At 45.6% G+C, this 20,770-nt stretch overlaps 1 protein-coding gene across 1 annotated transcript in view; it reads left to right on the forward strand.

Moving 5' to 3' along the window:
* rnf43 (ring finger protein 43) overlaps nucleotides 1-20,770 on the forward strand; it is a 119,491-nt gene that overhangs the window by 61,055 nt on the left and 37,666 nt on the right. Inside the window, exon 2 of the mRNA XM_083781072.1 lies at nucleotides 10,966-11,076. Coding sequence (XP_083637198.1) covers nucleotides 10,966-11,076 — 111 coding nt within the window. The remainder of the gene's footprint in view (nucleotides 1-10,965; nucleotides 11,077-20,770) is intronic.

Raw genomic sequence — 20,770 nt, forward strand, 5'->3', positions numbered from 1 at the left:
ATAGGTTTAGGTTTTGGCACCGTTTTACCGAAGTTAGGAATAAGGTTTGGTTTAACCGTTTAAGCATCATTTACTTAGGTTACTTTAGGAATACCAGGCTGAGCAGTTCCGGAGCGAGTGGTTAAATGGGCAACTTCGTTGGTATTCTTCAGTATCACATAGAGGTGAATGGTTTGGCAGCTAGGAGAGATGACTCCCACAATACCAGATAAATCTGTGGATCTGTGCCAGCTATATTACTACAAAACACCTCTATAAAGCTTTGCTTTGTTGTTGTTGTTATTATTGTTTATTTTATTTTAGATATTTAACATTTTGGCAGCTAGGCATTTTTGCCTAAATCTTCCCGGCAGTCAAGTCCATGTCACTGGTTAAAGAACTCTTATGCTATGTCCAGACGAGGACGTATTCTGTGTTACCTGGGCAAGTATTTAGCCGATCTGCCCTTTCTGTCACACAGAGACGGCGTTTTTTGGGGGCTAATTTTGAAACCACCTCCCAGAGTGGGAAAGTTTGGAGACGCAACTTTGTCGTCTCCATGTGTACAAGTACAGCGAATGCCGTCTCTTTCCTGAGCCGGTGATGTCATAGTCCCCTCGCCCCCTCCAAACTAACCAGTGTTAATGGTTTATTTCACCATAACCACTTACATAAGTATCACAGCTATTTTATATTTGCACATAATGTCTATAAATCTCTTCTCCGAAAATAGCCGATCTGCAGCTCATGCATGAGCTTGTAGCTATTTTTGGAGAACAGATAGGCCTGTAAATTATGGTGATTACCAATCTGGAAAGACAAGAAACAAAACGGATGATCTGCATTATTGTTACTATAATGTTGTAGTGTAGAATAGATTATAGGCTATATCTAAGATCGGCAGCACAGCCAGGCAGGTCCCTCTGCGAGGTGCACAGAACAGCAGCATGGACTCACCTCGTCAAAGTGTTTCGTCTTCTTGGGTGGAAATTAAACATTCTGAAGGTGCTATCCATGCTTCAACTTGCTCTCTAAATTATATTCTTTGCAAGCAAGCAGCCAAAATGTCACGGTGGGCCTTTGTGTAACTTCAAACCGGCTTTGCATTGAGAGACCTTAGGTAGGATAAACCCATCGTTTACTGTCCATGTTCTTTTTTTTGGGTGGCCATCTACATGTGTACTACAGCTTTCTCTGGAATACGGAGTGGTTTACCGCTCTCGCCTAGATGACATGCATAATTAACATAACTGCAATGTGGATGCAGGAAAGTTTTATATCGTTTACAAACTTGCGCGGCTAACAGCCCGAGCCGTCCTTGTGTATACAGGGTCTTAATATACTAGTATCAGACTGTATGTGAAATAAATTAGCCTGCATTAAAGGAGGCTAACCCTAGAATATATGCTTCTATAGGTGCTAATAAATATGCCAGCCCAGAAGTGACATTACTTTGTGGAAAGGCAAACCGTAAACTCTCTTGATCCCACTATCTCAAATAGCATACGTCCCCGATCCATCGTATAATAGGCTATGATGTTTCTACAAGCAGCTATCCTATTCTATACAAGTCATTCAGTCCGTAGTGTCGCTGTAGTACTAGTTATGTTATGTTTTAATTAATTGAATCCATGAGGGTGTCTAAAGTCTTTTTCCTGTCTGTGTGTGAATGTAGTCATGCACGTTAGGTGTTAAGCCCAGGCTATCCGCTTCCTTGCACATACACGAGCTGAACCCACTGGCTGACGTGCACTGGTGCTCACTTTCAGCCTAGGATGAGCACGGTTTAAGAGTCTACGCTCTATGTGCTTGACTGGACCAACGTTTAGAAAGAAGGAAGGAGCAGGGTCCTCCTCTCATATACCACATTGAACTCTCTTTAAAAAAACAGCATATTTGCTACAGAAGGGAAAGTGTGGTGGGTGTGTGTGTGTGTGTGGGGGGGGGGGGGCAGTATTGATTTCGTTAACTACAACTATGACGAAAAATGTTCGTCCACTACCTTTTTTCACTGAGGAAAACTAAATAAAAACTAAGCTATGATGACTTAAACAAAGACTAAATATAGTGACAATATAGTGACATTTTTTAGACTAAAATGTTTAGAAGTGACTAGTGGACAAGAGATCCAGTAGAAGTCATTTTAATCTGGGTTGCATGCTGAAAATAGAAGAACTACAAGCTTGTGAGATTGTAGATCGGCTATTTTCAGCAAGTGTAAAATCAGTCATTACGACGGCATCAAGGCCCGACAAAATACATTTTAGTCGACTAAATCAACTGTAGATTTAGTCGACTAAAATCTTATTTTGTGTGTGTGTGTGTGTGTGTGTGTGTGTGTGTGTCTGCGTGTGCATGTGTGTGCGCGTGCATGAGTGTAAAAACGCACACCTGCCTCATTAAATCCAACGGAGGCCCCGTTGAAACCGCTTTTGGTGTCATCTCCCTTGCCGTTTTTTTCTCACAGCAATCGCATTTGGAAGTCTTGAGTACAGTACAGTAGGGCTGGTTTGAACCGATTTATGGTCAGCTGCTCCTGTATGGTAGCAGCAGGCTTCTGTCTCTTAGCAACGATGCCTGATAAGGTGTAATGTTACCCCAAAAGATGCTATCAGAGGCAGCCATGGCTGTCTCGCACTTCTCGGTCTGAGATCAGTTTTTGTTTAAAACCTGTTCCTCTTAACACAAAAAAAACCTTTTCCATGGCACAGATCTTGGACCAGTCTTTTGTGCCTTTATTGATCGTTACAGTGAAGACAGACAGGAAAGAGGGAGAGAGAGAAGGGGTGACATGCAGCAAAGGTCGTCATGAACAGGACTCTTAACACGCGACACGCTGTCAGGCGAGAGCCTATATGTGGCATGCGCCTGGACCACTAGGCCAGCGGGGGCCCCAAGAGCCTCTCCCTAACCAGCAAAGTTATTAGTAGTGACACATGGCTGGCCGCTGGTGTGCCAACATTTGAGGCATATGTGGATGTAGCTCTGTTTGGAACCTCGCTCTACGTTCTACGAACCGAGAAGAGGTTCCGTGTGTCAGGACATCCCTGCATCGGTAGAACGGGGGTTGAGCTGTCCAAAAACAGTGGCGAAAACCTGTTTCACAGTATCGTTTCCAAAAAGTAAAGTATATTTCTGTCTAGAAGAAGGTTAAATCATAATTAAAATTCATATTTTGTCAGCCTGTGGCAAGTCAACCCCCTTCCGCATGTGCAGTACTGCTTCCGTAAGATTGCATTGGGTAAACATGTAAGCGGTTGTTTCACCCCTGTCTTAAGATGTTACGTGCCTGTCCTAAGTTTATCATCTGTTAGCTAGCCAGAAATATCTTTACTTTTTGGAAACGATACTGCGAAAAGGGTTTCCGCCACTGTTTTTGGACAGCTCAACCCCCGTTCTACCGATGCAGGGATGTCCTGAGACGGAACCTCTTCTCAAAGCTAAGAGTGTAGCAGAGTGAGGTTCCAAACGGAGCTAATGATGTGAGGACTTTTACTGACTTTGTGCTGGCGAGAAGACTACATGCTGCTGGCCTGACCTGAACCCCACAGAGAATGTTTTATTGTGGAGGAAGGTGTGGGACAAGACCCAACAAAACAATACAAATGAACTTACAGCTGTTATCAAAGCAAACCTGGGCTTCTATAACACCACAACAATTCAGATGGTCAACATTTCTGGATTAAAAAATCTTAGTTTTTAGTCTCGTAAAATATTCAAATATTTTGAGATTTTTTGATTTTCATGAGCTGCATGCCATAATAATCAAGCTTAAAACAAAATATAGTTTCACTTTTTGAATAATATTTCGGAAGAAATATTTGCACAATATTATTATTTTTTGAGAAGGAGCTGTATATTGCCAACCATACCCTCTATATGCAGAGATAGTGGATCTGTTCCTGACCATAATATTGATTGGCATTTTGAAAAGTGAGGGTTCTCTTCATTGCGACTGATGTGGAACCTGAGAGTGTGAGAGCAGGCTGGAGGAAGCCTGGAGGACGTGTGTGTGTGTGTGTGTGTGTGTGTGTGTGTGTGTCTCTCTCTCTCTCTCTCTCTCTCTCTCTCTCTGGAGGGATCACTGCAACACCAACAAACTCCTGGGTTATCACGCCAGCAACTTGTTATGACAGGGAAGCACTGTGCTTATGTTAACGGCAAGCTTTGAAATGTATAGCCGAGCACAAGCCTCGGGCTGGGCGGAGGGGCTCTGTTGTGTTCTGTGTGTGTGTGTGTGTGTGTGTGTGTGTGTGTGTGTGTGTGTGTGTGTGTCACCAGTGTGGGATGGACACTGGTCATGATCTCCAAGCTGTGTCGTGGTGATACTCGTGTCACTGACCCACATGGGAGACCGGATAGTGGTCGGGTCAAGTTGTACTTTTCAAAGGACGACACCAGGGTTTTAGGAATAATGACTATTGGAGAGACTATGACTATAATATGTACAGTACGTGCCTCTGTCTTTCTGACGTTGAACTGTAAGAACAAAGGCTCACGTTGGATTGTGCTGCTGAAGGACTATAACCTCTGCAATTGCCACCCGTTCTTTGTTTGAAATCCCAGCCAGCCACACCCCGAGATGCCACTATCATCATCGCACACTAGTAACACTCACGTATACTGTAACTATACAGTGCGTACGGTGCATCCGATGGCAGATGTACGGGTTCGAGTTTCACATTGGAAACAGGAGATACTGTAAGTATCAGGAGGAGAAGAAAAAAACCCCAATGTTTCCTCACTCCACCTCACGGTCTAGTGACTGGATGAGCCATATAGCGCCAAAACCAGTTCTGTTTTTGGCAGCACATTTCTGTTTTAGTTTAGGCATAGTGTTTGGAATGAAACTTCATTTTGTTTTACTCATGTTTTAGTCAACTGGGGTGTTTTAGTGTTCTGAATGTCATAAGATTTTTGTCGTCTAAATCTATAGTTGATTTAGTCGACCAAAATGTATTCGGGCGGGCCTTGTTGCCGTCGTATTGACTGATTTGCGTTGTGAACTTGTAGATTGACTATTTTCAGCTTGTAAAATGACTTATACTGGATCTCTTGTTCCTAACATTTTAGTCTAGTTTTTATTTGTTGACGAAATTGTCAATATATCCCCCCCCCCCCCCCCCCCAAACCCCATCTTTCTGTTCCCGCTTGAGCTTCTAATTCTTTTTATAGAACACAGAGAGAGAGAGAGAGAGAGAGAGAGAGAGACAGTCTGCCTGGCCTGAAGTTGGGGGGGGGGGGGGGGGGCAGGGGCACTCCCACTTAAAGAAAGCACCCTGGCAAATTTGGGGCTGGCGGTAATTATTTGGGGGCCTCATTATGGGATCACATTTCACCCCAGTCATTCTCTTGCGGTAACCGTTACTGGATACGGGGCTGACATTGTCAATAAAGCGGGCAGGAAAGCTGACACGCCTCTTGTTTTGACAGGACCCAAAAAGCTGCCTCCTGTTCGTCTTTGCATCTTGCCAGGGATAGAGAGAGAGAGGCGAGGGCCACAGACAGAGTCACAGTTTTCCAGATGCTTATTTCCATATATATATATAATTAATTTTGTCCCACGATTTTGTAAACCATTTTTTCACCCAGTGTCAATTATTTAATCTAATGCTGGGCTCTACACTCCCTCTGCCAACCTGGGGAGAGCAACGGACTGACCTCATGCTTCCTTCCATGCATGAGGAGTCCAAGCTGCCTCTTATCACCTGACAGGGGGGAGTTTCTCCGGTTGGACATAGCGTGTGGAAGGAACACGTTATTCCAACCAGTTCCTTTCCCCTCCATCAGGCACCCTGGCTGGCCATGGGGAGGCAGTTTAGAGACCAGGATTACTGCATGTTTTTTGTGAGGGTACCTACCCTATAGCCAGGAGACATGGGGACAAGTTGAAAACATGCAAACTCCACACAGAAAGGCCCTTTCGACAACCCCACCTCGGGTATGGGCACTGATGATGCAGAGGAGGGAACACTCCCCCAGCGTCCCCAGCGGGAATCGAACCCAGGACCTTCCAGCTGTGAGGCGACAGCACTACCGACTGTGCCACCGTGCCCCCGGATGCTTTTGTAGGGAAAGCCCCTCTCCTGTCCTCTCCTCTCGCATCTGGGCCTTTTCACAGAGACGGTGGTCGCCTCACTGTGGGTCCTTTAGTGCAGGGGTTCTCAACGTTTTTGGCTGGGGACCCCCGGAAATGCTTTGGCCATGTCTTGCGACCCCTGCCCCGCCCCCCTCCCCACCACCAATACAAACTGACAAAAATAATCTTAATAGAAGAGACAATACATAAAAAATGAATACGCGACCCACACTGCTTTAGTGCAGTGTTTTTTTTATTAGACAGTGTTTTATGAATACGCGACCCACACTGCTTTAGTGCAGTGTTTTTTTTTAAAGAAATGCAGATGTTTAACAATATAATTTAACTCAAGAGCATAAAATGAAAACCAAATGGACCCGGTTGTTTTCATTTTATACTCTCGAGAGTTAAAGATCTATAAAGGTACGTTTGTTTTTCCAACTATCCATCATTTAACTGGGGACCACCTGGAACCCTCTCAACGACCACTGGTGGTCCCCAGACCACTGGTTGAGAACCACTGCTATAGTGTGACGCAAGTTTGTTTGAATGAGTCAGTGTTTGTCTGGATGTCATCTGCGGAAAAGACGGACGACCACTATGTGCGTGTGCGTGCTGTGTGAGTGTGTGCCTGCCTGCGTGCGTGCGTGCCTACCTGCGTGTGTGCGTGCCTACCTGCGTGTGTGCGTGCCTACCTGCGTGCGTGCGTGTGTGCCTACCTGCGTGTGTGCGTGCCTACCTGCGTGCGTGTGTGTCTACCTGCGTGCGTGCGTGTGTGCTGCGTGCGTGCGTGTGTGCTGCGTGCGTGCGTGCTGCATGCAGAAGAAAATATGTGCCTGCCCCTGAACCTGAACCAACCCTGAGGTTAATGCCACCTAGTGGACACACAAGTGTAGCGCTTGTGCCGGAGAAAAGGGACAAATAAAAGAATAAATAAGCGTGTTTTATGATCATGTTTTTATTGTATTGGAGCTTCCAACTAAGCACAGGTTTTTCCACATGTGTATGTACCTAAAGTGAATCTGAATCTGAAACTGAAAAGATTCAGTGCATGTATTCACTGAATCTTTATGCATGTTTGTGTTATGTGCCAAGCGATGCATGCTCTGGGGGCATGCAGGGTTTTATTAGGATTCTTCCTATACACTGTCCTTGGCAGGTGTTCCAGGGAATGTGTTGTTGGAAAGCTTAGCCCTCCTCCGCCACCCCTAGTGTCGTTAATGTATACGATTGTATACCGTCGATATATTTCTCCCACTAAAGACATCAGCTAGGATTGTGATACTCTATGTGCAGTGTTTCATCGACCGAGTCCATGCGTTCTCTTAAAAGCACAGAGTCGAGTGGCTGGTAATTGAAGGGTAAAGCCTGATGAGAGGTGCTAGCTATTTTATTTTATTTATTTTCCCTCTCTTAACACGCAGTGACATTTCTGCCCGCGCCCGGCTTCTTCTTCCTGGCAGCAGATGAATGAGAATACTCTCTGTTGCTGATTATTGGCAGATGAAAAAAGAAAATCTATATAGGCCTATTTAGCGAATGGTGGGAAAACAAAAAAAAACATATTGGCTCTTCACCGCAGCTACAGTAGTATTCCCCCCCATCCATCTGTTCATGTATTTGTTTTTGAGATTCTTGTTGCCTTGGAATATGTTTTGGGATCAGACTTTTAGACCGAGCGGCGAGGAATGCCTTTAATCGCGGCTACAAAGACGGCAGAAGGACATGTCCCCTGGTTGTGCACATACATCTAGACAGATGAGGCGGAGGAGGAATGGAGGAGTGACCATTGTTAACGGTCTGGAGGGAACTGTTTGTGCGCCCTGTGGTTTCTTGTCCCTGCGAAATAGAGACTCAGTGATTTGGTTTCCCAGGCCCCTCTCTCTCTCTCTCTCTCTCACACACTCTCTCTCTCTCTCTCTCTCTCTCTCTCTCTCTCTCTCTCTCTCTCTCTCAAGGCCTTACAAAAAACCCCCAAATGAAGACGTTTCAGTCTGTCCTGGTTGCCGTTTTTAGTCTTAACCAGCAGCCTGCTGCTCCTAACTGGTAGATGGCACCAATAGCATAGTGGCATATGGACGGCGTTCACAGCCATTTGATTCTAAGTGCTGTGGGCATATCAGAAATAGAAGATAATGCTTAGTCTTGTCTTGTCAGCAATGGTAAAACATAGACACCACCGCGACAAAACAACATTGGTTACCCCTCGGCGCAGCACTACTGTGAGAATGGGGAGAGAGATCTGAAGCCGGCCAGTTATTCTTTCTTTCTCACAAACCAACGGCTCCTTGTTAGCGAGTTAGACTCTGTGTGCTGCTTGTTTTTTATTAGTCACGATGGTACTGCACAATTATTCGAAAAAAGATCGCGAACTAGATAAGACACCTTACGCAATCTCAATTCCTACATTTGAGGAAGAATCGGGGAGCATTCGAGCATTGGTCGGCTGTCCATTTCATTTGAGTTACTCTTACTGTATGTTTTTGCTACAAGAGAGAGACTTTAAGAGAGGTTTAAGTCGAGCACTTTGATGTTGTCTGTTTAAAGCGTAATGTTCAGCAACTACATGCAGACTGTAAATATTTTCACGAGAATCTCAATTCTTCGATTTGAAAATCGAGATTCCCATTTGAGCAAGAATCGTGCACACTAAGTCACGATCTCACAATGAGAAGTATCTCTCTCTGGGAGACTCAAAAAATTATCAGCTAAAAGGTAAAAGGTAGCTGCTGTCAGTCAAGGCTGATTCTAAACTTAAAGTACTGATCTTTCTAAAACCTGATTCACACTTCATCGCTAGCCTTTCAAGCTAACTGCAGCCACGATATGGGATATAGTACACCCGAGGTCATAACATCAGTGAAGGACTCTTTTTTTTCCCTTTCTTCTTTGTTTAAGGCCAACTTCTACTGTCTAGTCTCTAATTTGGGCCTAGTAAATGTGGACTGGTAAAAGGAGCCTGGCGGCATAGCATGGAGGCAACGCCAGGCCAGGGGTTCATGCTCTCTGTTCTTGCGGTCGGGCCTTTCCTGACAAGGGGGGGACTGCCCCGTGTCTCTATAATAGAGGGAGGACGGAATCAGTGTGGTTTTTGACATCAAACTTTGATTTTATAGTCTCTTTGGAATAGTTTTCATTTAGTTTTTAATCACATTTTAGTCACCTGGAATATTTTAGTGTTAGTCTAGTTTTAGTCGACTAAATATAAGTTTTAGTCGACTAAATCTATAGTTGATTTAGTCGGCTAAAATGTGTTTTGGCGGGCCTCGATGCCGTCGTAATGGCTGATTTTACACATGCTGAAAATAGTCGATGGACGGAAATTTTTCGTCATAGTTTTATTGGACTAAATCAACACTGGACGGAATCATCAAGGGTCTGTGTGATGATGATGATGATGATAACGTGATATTATAATAATAACCTACATAGAGGATGGTCTCTTCTTCAGTAGGGCAAAAGGAAGAGAGGCTGCGAGTGTGTCTGCGCAGGGCGCACGTTCCTTCCGCTCACCCTCCTCCGACAATACCCCCGTCTCTGAAAATAAATATATAATTATAAATGCATCTCGTCTATTATATGCATAATAGACATTACGGTTATCCCAGTAGTTCTTTAATCATGGGAGGTTGTTGTTATGGCGTTACGAGTGAGCATGCCATTCATGCTATCATATTAATCATTTTGTGTCACACATACTATAGCATGCACTGCCTTCCTCTCTAGCTGTGTTTTTGCAACCCCACCCATGTGTGTGAGGCGGTGGTTTGCTGGGGATGTTTTTCCCTCTCTCTCTCTCTGTCTCCGTCTATCTCTCTCTCTCTCTCTCTCTCTCTCTCTCTCTCTCTCGCTCTGACAGACACACACCAGCCCTTTGCAACAACTTACAGCCATGACGTCAATCTCCCTTGCACTGGGGTGCCAGCTGTTGATGTCACCCCTTGGGTCCTTTTTAATTTAGGGATTTCCGCTGGGGTGAGACGACGGGGGGGGGAGTCCCGTGACCGTATCCCGCACCCACATTAAAAGAGGAGCCACCGAGGCAGGCTAGGGGCAAGGCCAATTTTGCCGAACCCAGGCCCAGGACAGAATAGAACGTAACGGAACAAGAACAGGGCAGGGCAGACTTTAATCCCCATCGGGGTGTGGGTGAGAAGAGAGATTAGGGCATGATTTATAGTGACAATCATCTACTGTGTAATGTGCGAACTTTCCATCCGCTATCCACATGTGGTGTGTTCTCCACTGCCCTGTATGTCATGTGAGTATGATAGTGATGCATGTGTCGTGACAGTCTAAGGAGCCGTCGGCTCTATAGAAGTGACATGTGCTGTGGCTTCCGCAAAGCCAGCCTGTGACTCGCAAACATGGTCCCTGGAACTCCTAAATACAGTCTTTCAGCAGTCATTTGCACACTTTCCGAGGGCTTTTGAGCCCTCGGAAAATGCCCTAACCAAAGTGTACACCCCCCCCCACCCCCACCCGCCACACCCCAATCCCCAGGGCTTTAAATGAGGGAGTGATCGCCCGCCATAAAACATCTGTGTAATCGATTGTGTTGTTGCAGAAGTATCCCATCTCATCGACATGTTGTGTGTATAATGAATCCATCCGTCCATCTTCATCCGCTTATCCGTTGTCGGAGCAACACTCTCCAGAGCAACATTAGTAACTTCCTCCTGGGCAGATTCCCGAACCACCTAAGCTGGCTCCTTTTCAGGCAAAGAAGCAGCGACTCTCTCATGTGACTGAACTTCTCACCACATCTCTAAGGGAGATGCCAGCCACCCGTCTGAGAAAACTAATTTCCGACCACGTGTATTTGCAACCTTATTCTTTGGGTGTATAATGAACGTGTGATGGAGTCATACTGTAGTGTCTCTGACTGTCTCTTGTCTCTCCTACAGTATCACCCTCAGTATCTGTGCAACACGAGCGAGGACGAACGGCAGGAGGATAACATCATCATTGTGAAGTTGGAGCGCAGAGTACAACGCTGTCTGCCCCTGCTTGAAAAGGTAGGATTACACTGACACGCACTCACACACGCACTCAAACACAGTGCGTGCACACACACACACACACTCCCGCACGCACTGATATGTTACATGCATGTTGTGCTTTTTGCTTTTCTTCCCCAACTGAAGCTCTATTTGATCTCCATGAGAAATGATCCCGTCTTTGACCCCGTTCCCCTTCAGATGGCCCATCCAGCAGATAAACCGTCCCATAAGCCTTCTCTCTCTGCTGCCTTTATCCACTCTTGGATCCAGACTTGAGAGGGAAGATGGCTTAGAGGGGGGAATATTTGGCAGTGGTTCAATGTGTTGGTAGGGATACCGGCCACGGCTGTGATCTTTCTGAGAGAAGGACTGTTGTTGGGAAGGTGGGGGGGGTTGGGGGGCTCAATGCTGCTATGTAGCTGTGGCAGTGATCCCTGGCTCTGGATGTGAGGTTTTCAAGCCCCAGCTGTCACTGCTTCTATCCCAGCCAACCAGTCAGCCAGCCGGCTGGCCAGTCAGTCGGTCAGTCGGCCAGCCAGCCAGCCAGTCAGTCAGACAGTCAGTCAGTCAGTCAGTCAGTCAGCCAGTCAGTCAGTCAGTCAGCCAGCCAGCCAATCAGTCAGCCAGCCAGTCAATCAGTCAGCCAGTCAGTCAGTCAGTCAGTCAGTCAGTCAGTCAGCCAGCCAGCCAGTCAGTCAGCCAGCCAGTCAGCCAGCCAGCCAGCCAGCCAGCCAGTCAGTCAGTCAGTCAGTCAGCCAGCCAGCCAGCCAGCCAGCCAGCCAGCCAGCCAGCCAGCCAGGACTAGACAGTTGCTACTCTCCATTTCAGCTTCCCTCTAATGTGAAAGCAGCCAGAGCGCCATAGGTTCCACCCACGCTGCATCTGAAATGTATGTGTTCCAGGAACAACCCTGACCTAGATCTCCACTGTGTGTGTGTGTGTGTGTGTGTGTGTGTGTGTGTGTGTGTGTGTGTGTGTGTGTGTGTGTGTGTGTGTGTGTGTGTGTGTGTGTGTGTGTTTTCAAAGTGTCTGCCATGTACGCCGGCTGGCATGGCACACACAGTAGCGCAACTTCAAAAGAATATATATATATACACTGTCACTGTTCTTTCCCGTAGTTTCTCGAGTGGTGACAAAATGAGCAGCAGGGCCTGCACTGTCTGTGGGCACTTTTTGTCTCTTTGCTCTCTTTTACGCCCTAATTTCAAGGCGCATTTCATGGAGGGAGCTGCCTGTCATGGTGATGACGATGTGGAGACATTCCCATACTCCTCACAGCCCTTTCTTCCTCCCCCTGGTTTTGTTCCTAAACTGACGAGCATGGTTGAAGGGGAGGGGGGGGGGGGGGGGTCTGACTCCAAAACTATTTTGATGAAAGCCTTTAACGTCAGCCCCCCGCAGTGCGTTGTCTCCCTGTAAACACAGCCCCACACAGTGCGTTGTCTCCCTGTAAACACAAACACGGATCTAGTACCAAAATGCAAACCCTTGGACAAGAAAAGAGTGCTGCTTCCGAGTGCTTTCTCCCTCTAGTGGAGGAGCTTCGGGGATATTTCGCGCAAATTTTTTGCACAGTTATTTAGCGCCCCCCCCTTCCTAGCTACATCATTAGAGCAGAGCATGCCCTGGGCTACATCTGTGCAAAATTTTAGCACAAAATATCCCTTATCTGCTCTGCTCCGCTCCTCCACTATTCCCAGACAAGACAGCCTTTGAGATCAGGGAGGAAGAAGAGAGGGGGGGGGGGGGGGGGGGGGGGAGTGATCTGTGCCTTGTTTTGGTTGTCTGTTGGAAAGTATGTGTTGCAATAAAGTCCAGTCCAGCCCCAGCAGCCAGCCAGCAGCCACCTGCATCCTTGTTTCCTTAGGAAAGATTCAAAGCTTTTTGGTTATGGTGGATTTGCGGACGGGGAGGGGGGTTCGGCCATGCAGCTGCTGAAGAGCAGCAGCAGGGTCTTCTTTTTTTGTGGATGACTTAGATGTTCTGAGTCACAATGCTGGGTCAGCCATTGCCTCTGAATGGAGGCTTGTTTACAGTTTAATCGGACCGTAGCCAGACCGACCCACTGATCTATAGATAATTGTGACAGCCACAGAGGGCTCGGGTTGCACCGCGTACGACTCAGAATAGACCCGTAAAGCAAACAAAAGTGAGGCTCAAAAACCAATGGGGGGGATAAGGTTTCATTGTTGTCCTTTGTTTTTTATTTTGGTTTTCCCGATGGTTCCTATCCCCGGCGACATCGCCAGCCAGCCGCGAAGGCAGGGACGTGCCAGATTCCTTTCCTGATTTGCGGTGACTTTTGTGTGCGACTAGTGTCCTCTAGCTCAGTGGTTCCCAAAGCTACGAGCTTATAGATCTGCTATTTTTTTTAAATCATGAAAATGTGGCGCAAAAAATTGAATATATATTCTTTCAAAGAGAACATTTTTAACTCAAATCTTTGCTTCGGGGGGGGGGGGGGGAACAACATACCAGTATTTTCAGATGGGGGTCGGCGTGCAAATAGAAACATAGGGTTTTCCAGAAAAGTGGCATGATTTAGAAGACGTTTGTAGATTCTAGTCTCAGGTCTAAATTGGTTATTTTAGGTTTAGGTTATAGGTTCAGTCTATTCTCTTCTACCTTATGGCTCTGTTTAGTTGCCACGTGTTGAGAATAGCAGATCTACAAGCTGACAACGCCACACTGTGCTCTGCTTAGTCTCACAAATGAGCGTTGCGCCTGTCACAGACATGCGCAGAGCAAGTTCAGTCAGGAAACTCAGTGCAGGTGCTGCCGGCCGTTAATTGGGCTGCCTCAGCATCATGTTCTCATTCACATGATTCACTCAGCCAATCACACACTCACTCCATCTTCATACCGGCTATTTAAACTGGAAGGGTTTGCACTGCTCATCCTGCCTGCCTGCTGCTGCTCTGATTCTGCTGCGCTGCTGGATGCTAAACTTTTGCTACTCACCCTCCTCCACCCCAGTTACCACCTGTCATTTTGGATCTGCTGTTTAGGTACAGGGGAGTCCCTATGGTTGGGACTGATGCGCTTGATCTGAGTACCTAAAAAGCTGATCCAATTCATCGCCAAACAATAATAAATATATTGCTCATTTTGCATTCAATAAATATATATTCCATCCATTCATGAGTTGTCCTGACTGAAATATAGCTCTCGGTGGTGCTATAGTGCAGTGGTTTTCAACCCTTTTCATGTGACGGGTCCATTTGGTTTCATTTTTCACTCTCAGGAGTTAAAGATCTACACTACAGTATAAGGGTCCATTTGGTTGCCATATCTCCATCATTTAGCTGGGGACCACCTAACCCCCCCCCCCCCCCAAGGACCACTGCTATAGTCTAAACATGTAAACTCCAATGGATGGTGTTCTGTTTGAAACAATATTCTCTAAAACTGTACAGACGCTGCGCTCTCTGGCACAAAGCTTTATTTTAGGAAGTTGCTATAATAGCGGCAAAAGGCGAACATTGTTGTGTGAAAACAGCTCTTACTATGATTGGGGGCCTTTTGGCCTGTGTGTCTGAACTTGTTGACTCCTGTAGAAAGCCCTGCTCTTATTGATTCTGCTCCTCGTAGATGAAAAGGGGTTTCTGGCCCAATTGTTGCTGTAATCCTGTTTTCTTAAAGCTATAGGGTTTTCAAAAAGCTGAGTACAGCTGAGTGTGTGTGTGTGTGTGTGTGTGTGTGTGTGTGTGTGTGTGTGTGTGTGCGTGCGTGCACTCACTCGCGCGAGTGTGTGTGTGTGTGTGTGTGTGTGTGTGTGTGTGTGTGTGTGTGTGTGTGTGTGTGTGTGTGTGTGTGTGTGTGTGTGTGTGTGTGTGTGTGTGTGTGTGTGTGTGTGTGTGTGTGTGTGTGTGTGTGTGTGTGTGTGTGTGTGTGTGTGTGTGTGTGTGTGTGTGTGTGTGTGTGTGTGTGTGTGTGTGTGTGTGTGTGCGCGCACACACACGACCACACGTGCACTCAGTGCTGCTCACGCGTGGTCATACTGTATGTGAGTGTGTGTGCGTCTTAAATATGGGGTAATTTTAATAGTGAAGGTCGTGTTTCATGACTGGGCCTTTCTTCACGAAAGGTTCTGTCATGCCTTTGGAAAAGTGTAAGCAATCTCCAATAACACTTTAAAACACTTGTGGTTTTGTCCTCACGAAAAAAGAGGAAAGGAGAACCAATGACCCGTCGAATTGAAAGACGTATTATAATTTGAAACTAGAGAGTAGGTTGTTAACGAAAAAGTCGTTTCACCCGACTTCGACGACTGTCGCACAACATTGTCCAAACATTGGTCAGCTTCGTCACTGCTGTAAGAAAAACGGATACATCCTGCCAACAGCGGAGAGCAAGTCGGGATTGCGTGACAGGAGATTTACTGTAGTTTACAGGAAGAGTAACAGTGGTCCCATTGACTCCTTTACGGGGTCCATTTGTGTCCATTTGTACACAAGAGTTTAAATGAACACTGAAGATTTTACGGTGCGGCGACAGGAAGTGCTCGAAAACCGGGGGAAGTCCATGGAGGTGAGGAATCAATCAGGGCCGCGCTGACAGTGTTTTTGTCTCTTTTTATCCGATAGTCTGCGTGTGTCTGCGTTTGTGGTACAAATACTGCAATGTACAGTATATGTGCTCCGTTACAAGTAGAAGTCCTTTATTCAAAGTTTACTCGAGTAAAAGTACAAAAGTACTCATATTTGCAGAATGTTCAAAAAGTTCAGAGCGTTCATAGCGTCGTAATCGCGACGCTTTGTGAGCTTGTAGATCGGCTATTTTTAAATGGCCGAAATGTCTATAGGGTTGATGTAGTGGTTGATGTAGGCCTATATGTTTTCTAATCTCAAAAGTAACTAAAGTTTTCAACTTATTGTAGTGGAGTAAAAGTAAAAAATGTGGCCCTGAGCTGTAGTGGTGTAGAAGTAAAAGCATTGGGAATTGGAAATACTCAAATAAAGTACAAATACCTCAATTGTACTTAAGTAAGTAAATGTACTTAGTTACTTTACACCAGAGGTTCCCAACCACTGGTACTAGTACCACTGGTAGTACTTGAGCCTCCCTCTGGTGGCCAAAAAAGGAGAGAAAAGAGAAAAGTGGAAAAATATTTATATTACAACAGGAGTACAGGTAGAGAGACATGGCCAAAGCCTTACACCACTGGTCTGCTCAGATTGAGCAGAGGTTTTGGAAGCGTGTGCCCCCTGCCCTTCGCATCAACGTTTTCCATCAGTAGCAAGAGTCCAACGAATGTCTCCAGTTCAGCAGAGACAAATCAAGACTGAGAGAGAGAGGGATATAGAGAGACCCGACATCTGGAAAAAGGCGACTGTTTTAAGCCTGTAGAAGTAAATGCAAAAAGCAGCAGGTACACACACAATTGACATTTTGGGCCCTGTATGAAATGCGTCAGCAGCAAAGCTAGGGCAGCCTTCTGGTCTATTGATTCTTCCCCTCTTAAGGAAATCCATTAGTTGCCTTCTTCCTGGCTGGCAGGCAGATAGTTGTATTCAAAACGCATCAAACACACACGCGACGCAAACCTCAAACGCGATCTTCACTCGCAAAGACGTAACTAATGTTAAGTTTCAACTGCTTTGAGTGGGTGGATTGCCCCCCCGCCTGACGAGTGCACAGGGCAGCACCTGGCCTCCCTAGTTGTCTCCCCCTCTCATGCAAGTAATTGACTATATAAAGTCACAATGTGTAAATGTATACTTTAAACATCATTTGGTTGGAAAACAGGCTGAAAAGAAAAGACAGACCCACTTTAACTTCTGCAATTGAACAGCTGTAAATCCACGTGGGGGCATTTAAAAATCTATCTGCTTTTCAGTTTTCTTTCTTCTGTCTCTTCCTGTCATCCCGTGAACCATATTCCCTGCCTATATTGTAAGGTCAGTTCACATTGATTTTGAATAGTTTGCGAGGGGGATCATTCTTACTCTGATCTCCTGGTCAGACATGGTATATGCATTTCCTTTCATCATATTACATTGATAATATCACAATTTAACAATTAGTATGTTTAGCACAATAACCCTTATTTTCAAAACGTTTCACATATTTCTCACATCACATTGGCCCCTTTTCCACCGGAGTTGAACCGGTCCGCTGAGAGTCCAATGGAGTTAAGAGGTTTTGTCCAAAGCACTTTTTACTGCTTTTCATTGGTTCAACATTTTCTAAACAACACACAGACGTAAAGGGTGTCCAATAGCACTGATTTATGCAACAATGAAACACCTCAAAAATGGAGTTAGGAGGTTTCCTCCCGACAGCAACGATATATATATATTTTTTTACAAATGGAACCCTGGTGTACAGTTTCTATATTATTCTACTGAGCACTGATGGCTGGGACTTGTATACTGTACGTTATTCCCCATAAGCTTTTTTAAGTGTAGTTGCTCAGAGAGCTTGTTTTGCAGTAGATGTTTTCTACCTTAGGCCATGCATGCCAGCCATTCTCCCTGTTAGACGCAGCCAGATTAATAGGCTAACCAACCGCCACCCTCCTTATCTTTGTTCGACCCCGATGACACTGCCTTTCCCCTATCCCTCCTATTTCCTCTTTTTTCTAAAATTAGCGGGTGCTTTTAGCTCACTATATAGCGACGCATGAGCCTCATTAAAGGCTTAATAGGTACGATGTCGTACCATTACACTTTTTTTCAGCGAGCAACACCGTCATATGACAACATTTATAAATTAGGCTTAACTTAACCACATGAACCCTAGCGTCGCCTATTCCGGGCACGTCGTAATAGCTGAACATTCGGCAGAAATAGACGAAACATTTAGCGAAAATGGCTGATCTACAAGCTCACAACGCGCTCACCTCCAACACAAGCTTGTAAGAGATTTTCTATAGGAAAGAAAAAGCAGGGGACCAACAAAGTATATGGTTTAAAGATGGAGTGGCGTGATTTTTGTATTTGTCCAGTTTTTCATGTGTTTATGAGGTGACAGTACTTCATTGGACCCCTTGGTGTGGTTGTTATGTGCAATGCCAATGATGTCTTCCCTTTGTATTTAGGGTTTCTTCCTGGAGGCTGAAACCTTGACAGTCAAACGTGCCAATGAAAAAAAAACAGTGGTAGTGACATCACAATATCATCCCCTCCCCTAACCCCTCCCCCTTTATTATACAGCTGTGGGTGTGGCTTCAGTTCAGGTGGATCACCTCACCACCCATCAGGCAAACCAGGCATACTTAATGAACTGGTGGGCGTGTCAACATAAAAACAACATTTTAACAAATACAACAAAAGAATTGTCCTTCTTATATAATAATAATACCTGATGATCATGTTTTAGGGAGGGACTCCATATTTAAGTGGTTAAGTCAGTGTTTGTCCTAATGATGTCAGTGAAGATATTTTGAAAAGCGCTATATAAATTGTATGTAGTATAGTTATTAATATGTTTACACTTTTTGGACGTTCAGTACTCTCATTACTCACGTACTGGTACAGTCTGTGACCCATATTTTTAGGCGGTCTCTGTAGCCTTGTGTAAAAAAGAAAGGGCCCGTATCATTTATTGGAAACGTTGACAGTTGAGTGGGATCATCTGGGTTGTTAATGTAGGTGGTGTTCTGTGACTGTTTGCACCGGAGGTATTTTCCCGATCCCGCAGTGCCCTGGCTAGCTGTGTCTATTCCAGCCCTTCTTCCATAATGTTTACAGGCTGATATTATCAGGGAAGTGAGCGCCACGCTCACAGGCCTTTTGATAAAGGAAAACAATGGGAACCTTTGTTGGGGACTCTCCCCCATACACACCATCATTGCACACAGACACACGCGTGCGTGCACACACACACACACACACACACACACACACACACACACACACACACACAAGCAGAGTTACAGTCACTTTGCTCACACAGTGCCAAGATCAGCTGCAGTCTCTCTACCCTCCGGCGACAAAAATGAACAAAATACTCCCAATAATGTGGAAGAAAAGGCATTATGCCTGCCCTGAGTTATACAGTACGTATACAGGTCGTGCATCGCGTTGCTCCCAGAAATAGCTGATCTACAGTCCACGAAGCGTCCCGATGTGTGCTGTTGTCACCAACCCAGAACAGGGTCACCCTTGAGGGGTGATGGGTATTGAACCAACCCAGAACAGGGTCACCCTTGAGGGGTGAAGGGTATTGAACCAAGCCAGAACAGGGTCACCCTTGAGGGGTGAAGGGTATTGAACCAACCCAGAACAGGGTCACCCTTGAGGGGTGATGGGTATTGAACCAACCCAGAACAGGGTCACCCTTGAGGGGTGAAGGGTATTGAACCAAGCCAGAACAGGGTCACCCTTGAGGGGTGAAGGGTATTGAACCAACCCAGAACAGGGTCACCCTTGAGGGGTGAAGGGTATTGAACCAACCCAGAACAGGGTCACCCTTGAGGGGTGAAGGGTATCGCTACGAGTGGCTTCTTAGTTTATAAACGGTAGATTTCTCCATTGGTGGAAAATATACTCAATAGTTTTGACTTAAAGGGATAGTTCACAATTTATGAACTTAAGCTGTATGAAATACTTGCAATTAATTGTATTAATTGATTGCTCGAGTCCCGTGGTGGGAGTTCTGCTCTGGTTTTGGTGACTATTAAGTATAGTTCCGGTCATTTTGTGGGGGAGCATCATTTGTATTGTTGACCTTTTCTAAAATATTAGCACAACTTTCGTTCAACTTTGATATATTCTTTCAGAGCGAACGTTTTTAACTCAAATCTTTGCTTCCAGGCGTCCCTGGAACAACATATTTTCTAATACAGATAATTCTGGGGGTCCTTGACATGAAAAGGGTTGAGCACCACTGACATAGAAACATGGGTTTTTCAGAAACCTTTTAGGATTGAGAAGACTTTATTTTTAAATCGACCTCAGTCCTAAATGGGTTAACCATGGCATCACTATTCTGGGCCAGACATGTGGCAAAAAATAGCCCTTTCAACTTCCCACAAGCTCACAGCACGTCGCAATGTGACGTGTTGTTGTGAGCTTGTTGAGTGGCTATTTTCCCCCCAAGGGGGATAAAATGAGCCGACCTAGTACAGACCCCATGGGGGATCTCGGTCCATGAAGTATACAGACTAGCCAAGCACGCTATGTTAAAATAAAGCACAATTATCTGGTTGTGCTGTAGCCCTGCTCTGAGGGAGACTGGGCTCGGCCAGACAATTGCACTAAATCTACTTTAATCACCGTGTCCAAACAAGCCGTAAGCATCCATTCAAGTGGGCCGGTCGGTTATGTGTGGCCCAGCCTTAGCCTTCTACGGCTTGTATTGAGCGGTGAAATAAACATGTGTCCCGGCAATGAATAGAAAGCAAAGTTCCCTGCAGCCCCTCTTGCTTTATTTAATTACAGATATGTGATGTTCTTTTTATCTTTTTGGTGTGTTTTCCCCCTCCTCCTCCTCTCATTCTCCTTCCCTCTTAGCTAGAACGAGGAATAATGGGTTGTTCTGTTGTTCTTTGTGTGTGCGTGTGTGTGTGTGTGTGTGATTTCATACCACTTCCTATAGGCCTGCCCGCCTTCCAGGTAGTCAGTCAGTCACACACTAGGGGGAGGGTGTATCCTATACTCCTGGTAGACTAGTCAGTCAGTCACACACTAGGGGCAGGGTGTATCCTATACTCCTGGTAGACTAGTCAGTCACACACTAGGGGCAGGGTGTATCCTATACTCCT

Source organism: Protomyctophum parallelum (assembly GCF_964188405.1).
Source record: "Protomyctophum parallelum genome assembly, chromosome: 1".
Lineage (NCBI taxonomy): Eukaryota > Metazoa > Chordata > Actinopteri > Myctophiformes > Myctophidae > Protomyctophum > Protomyctophum parallelum.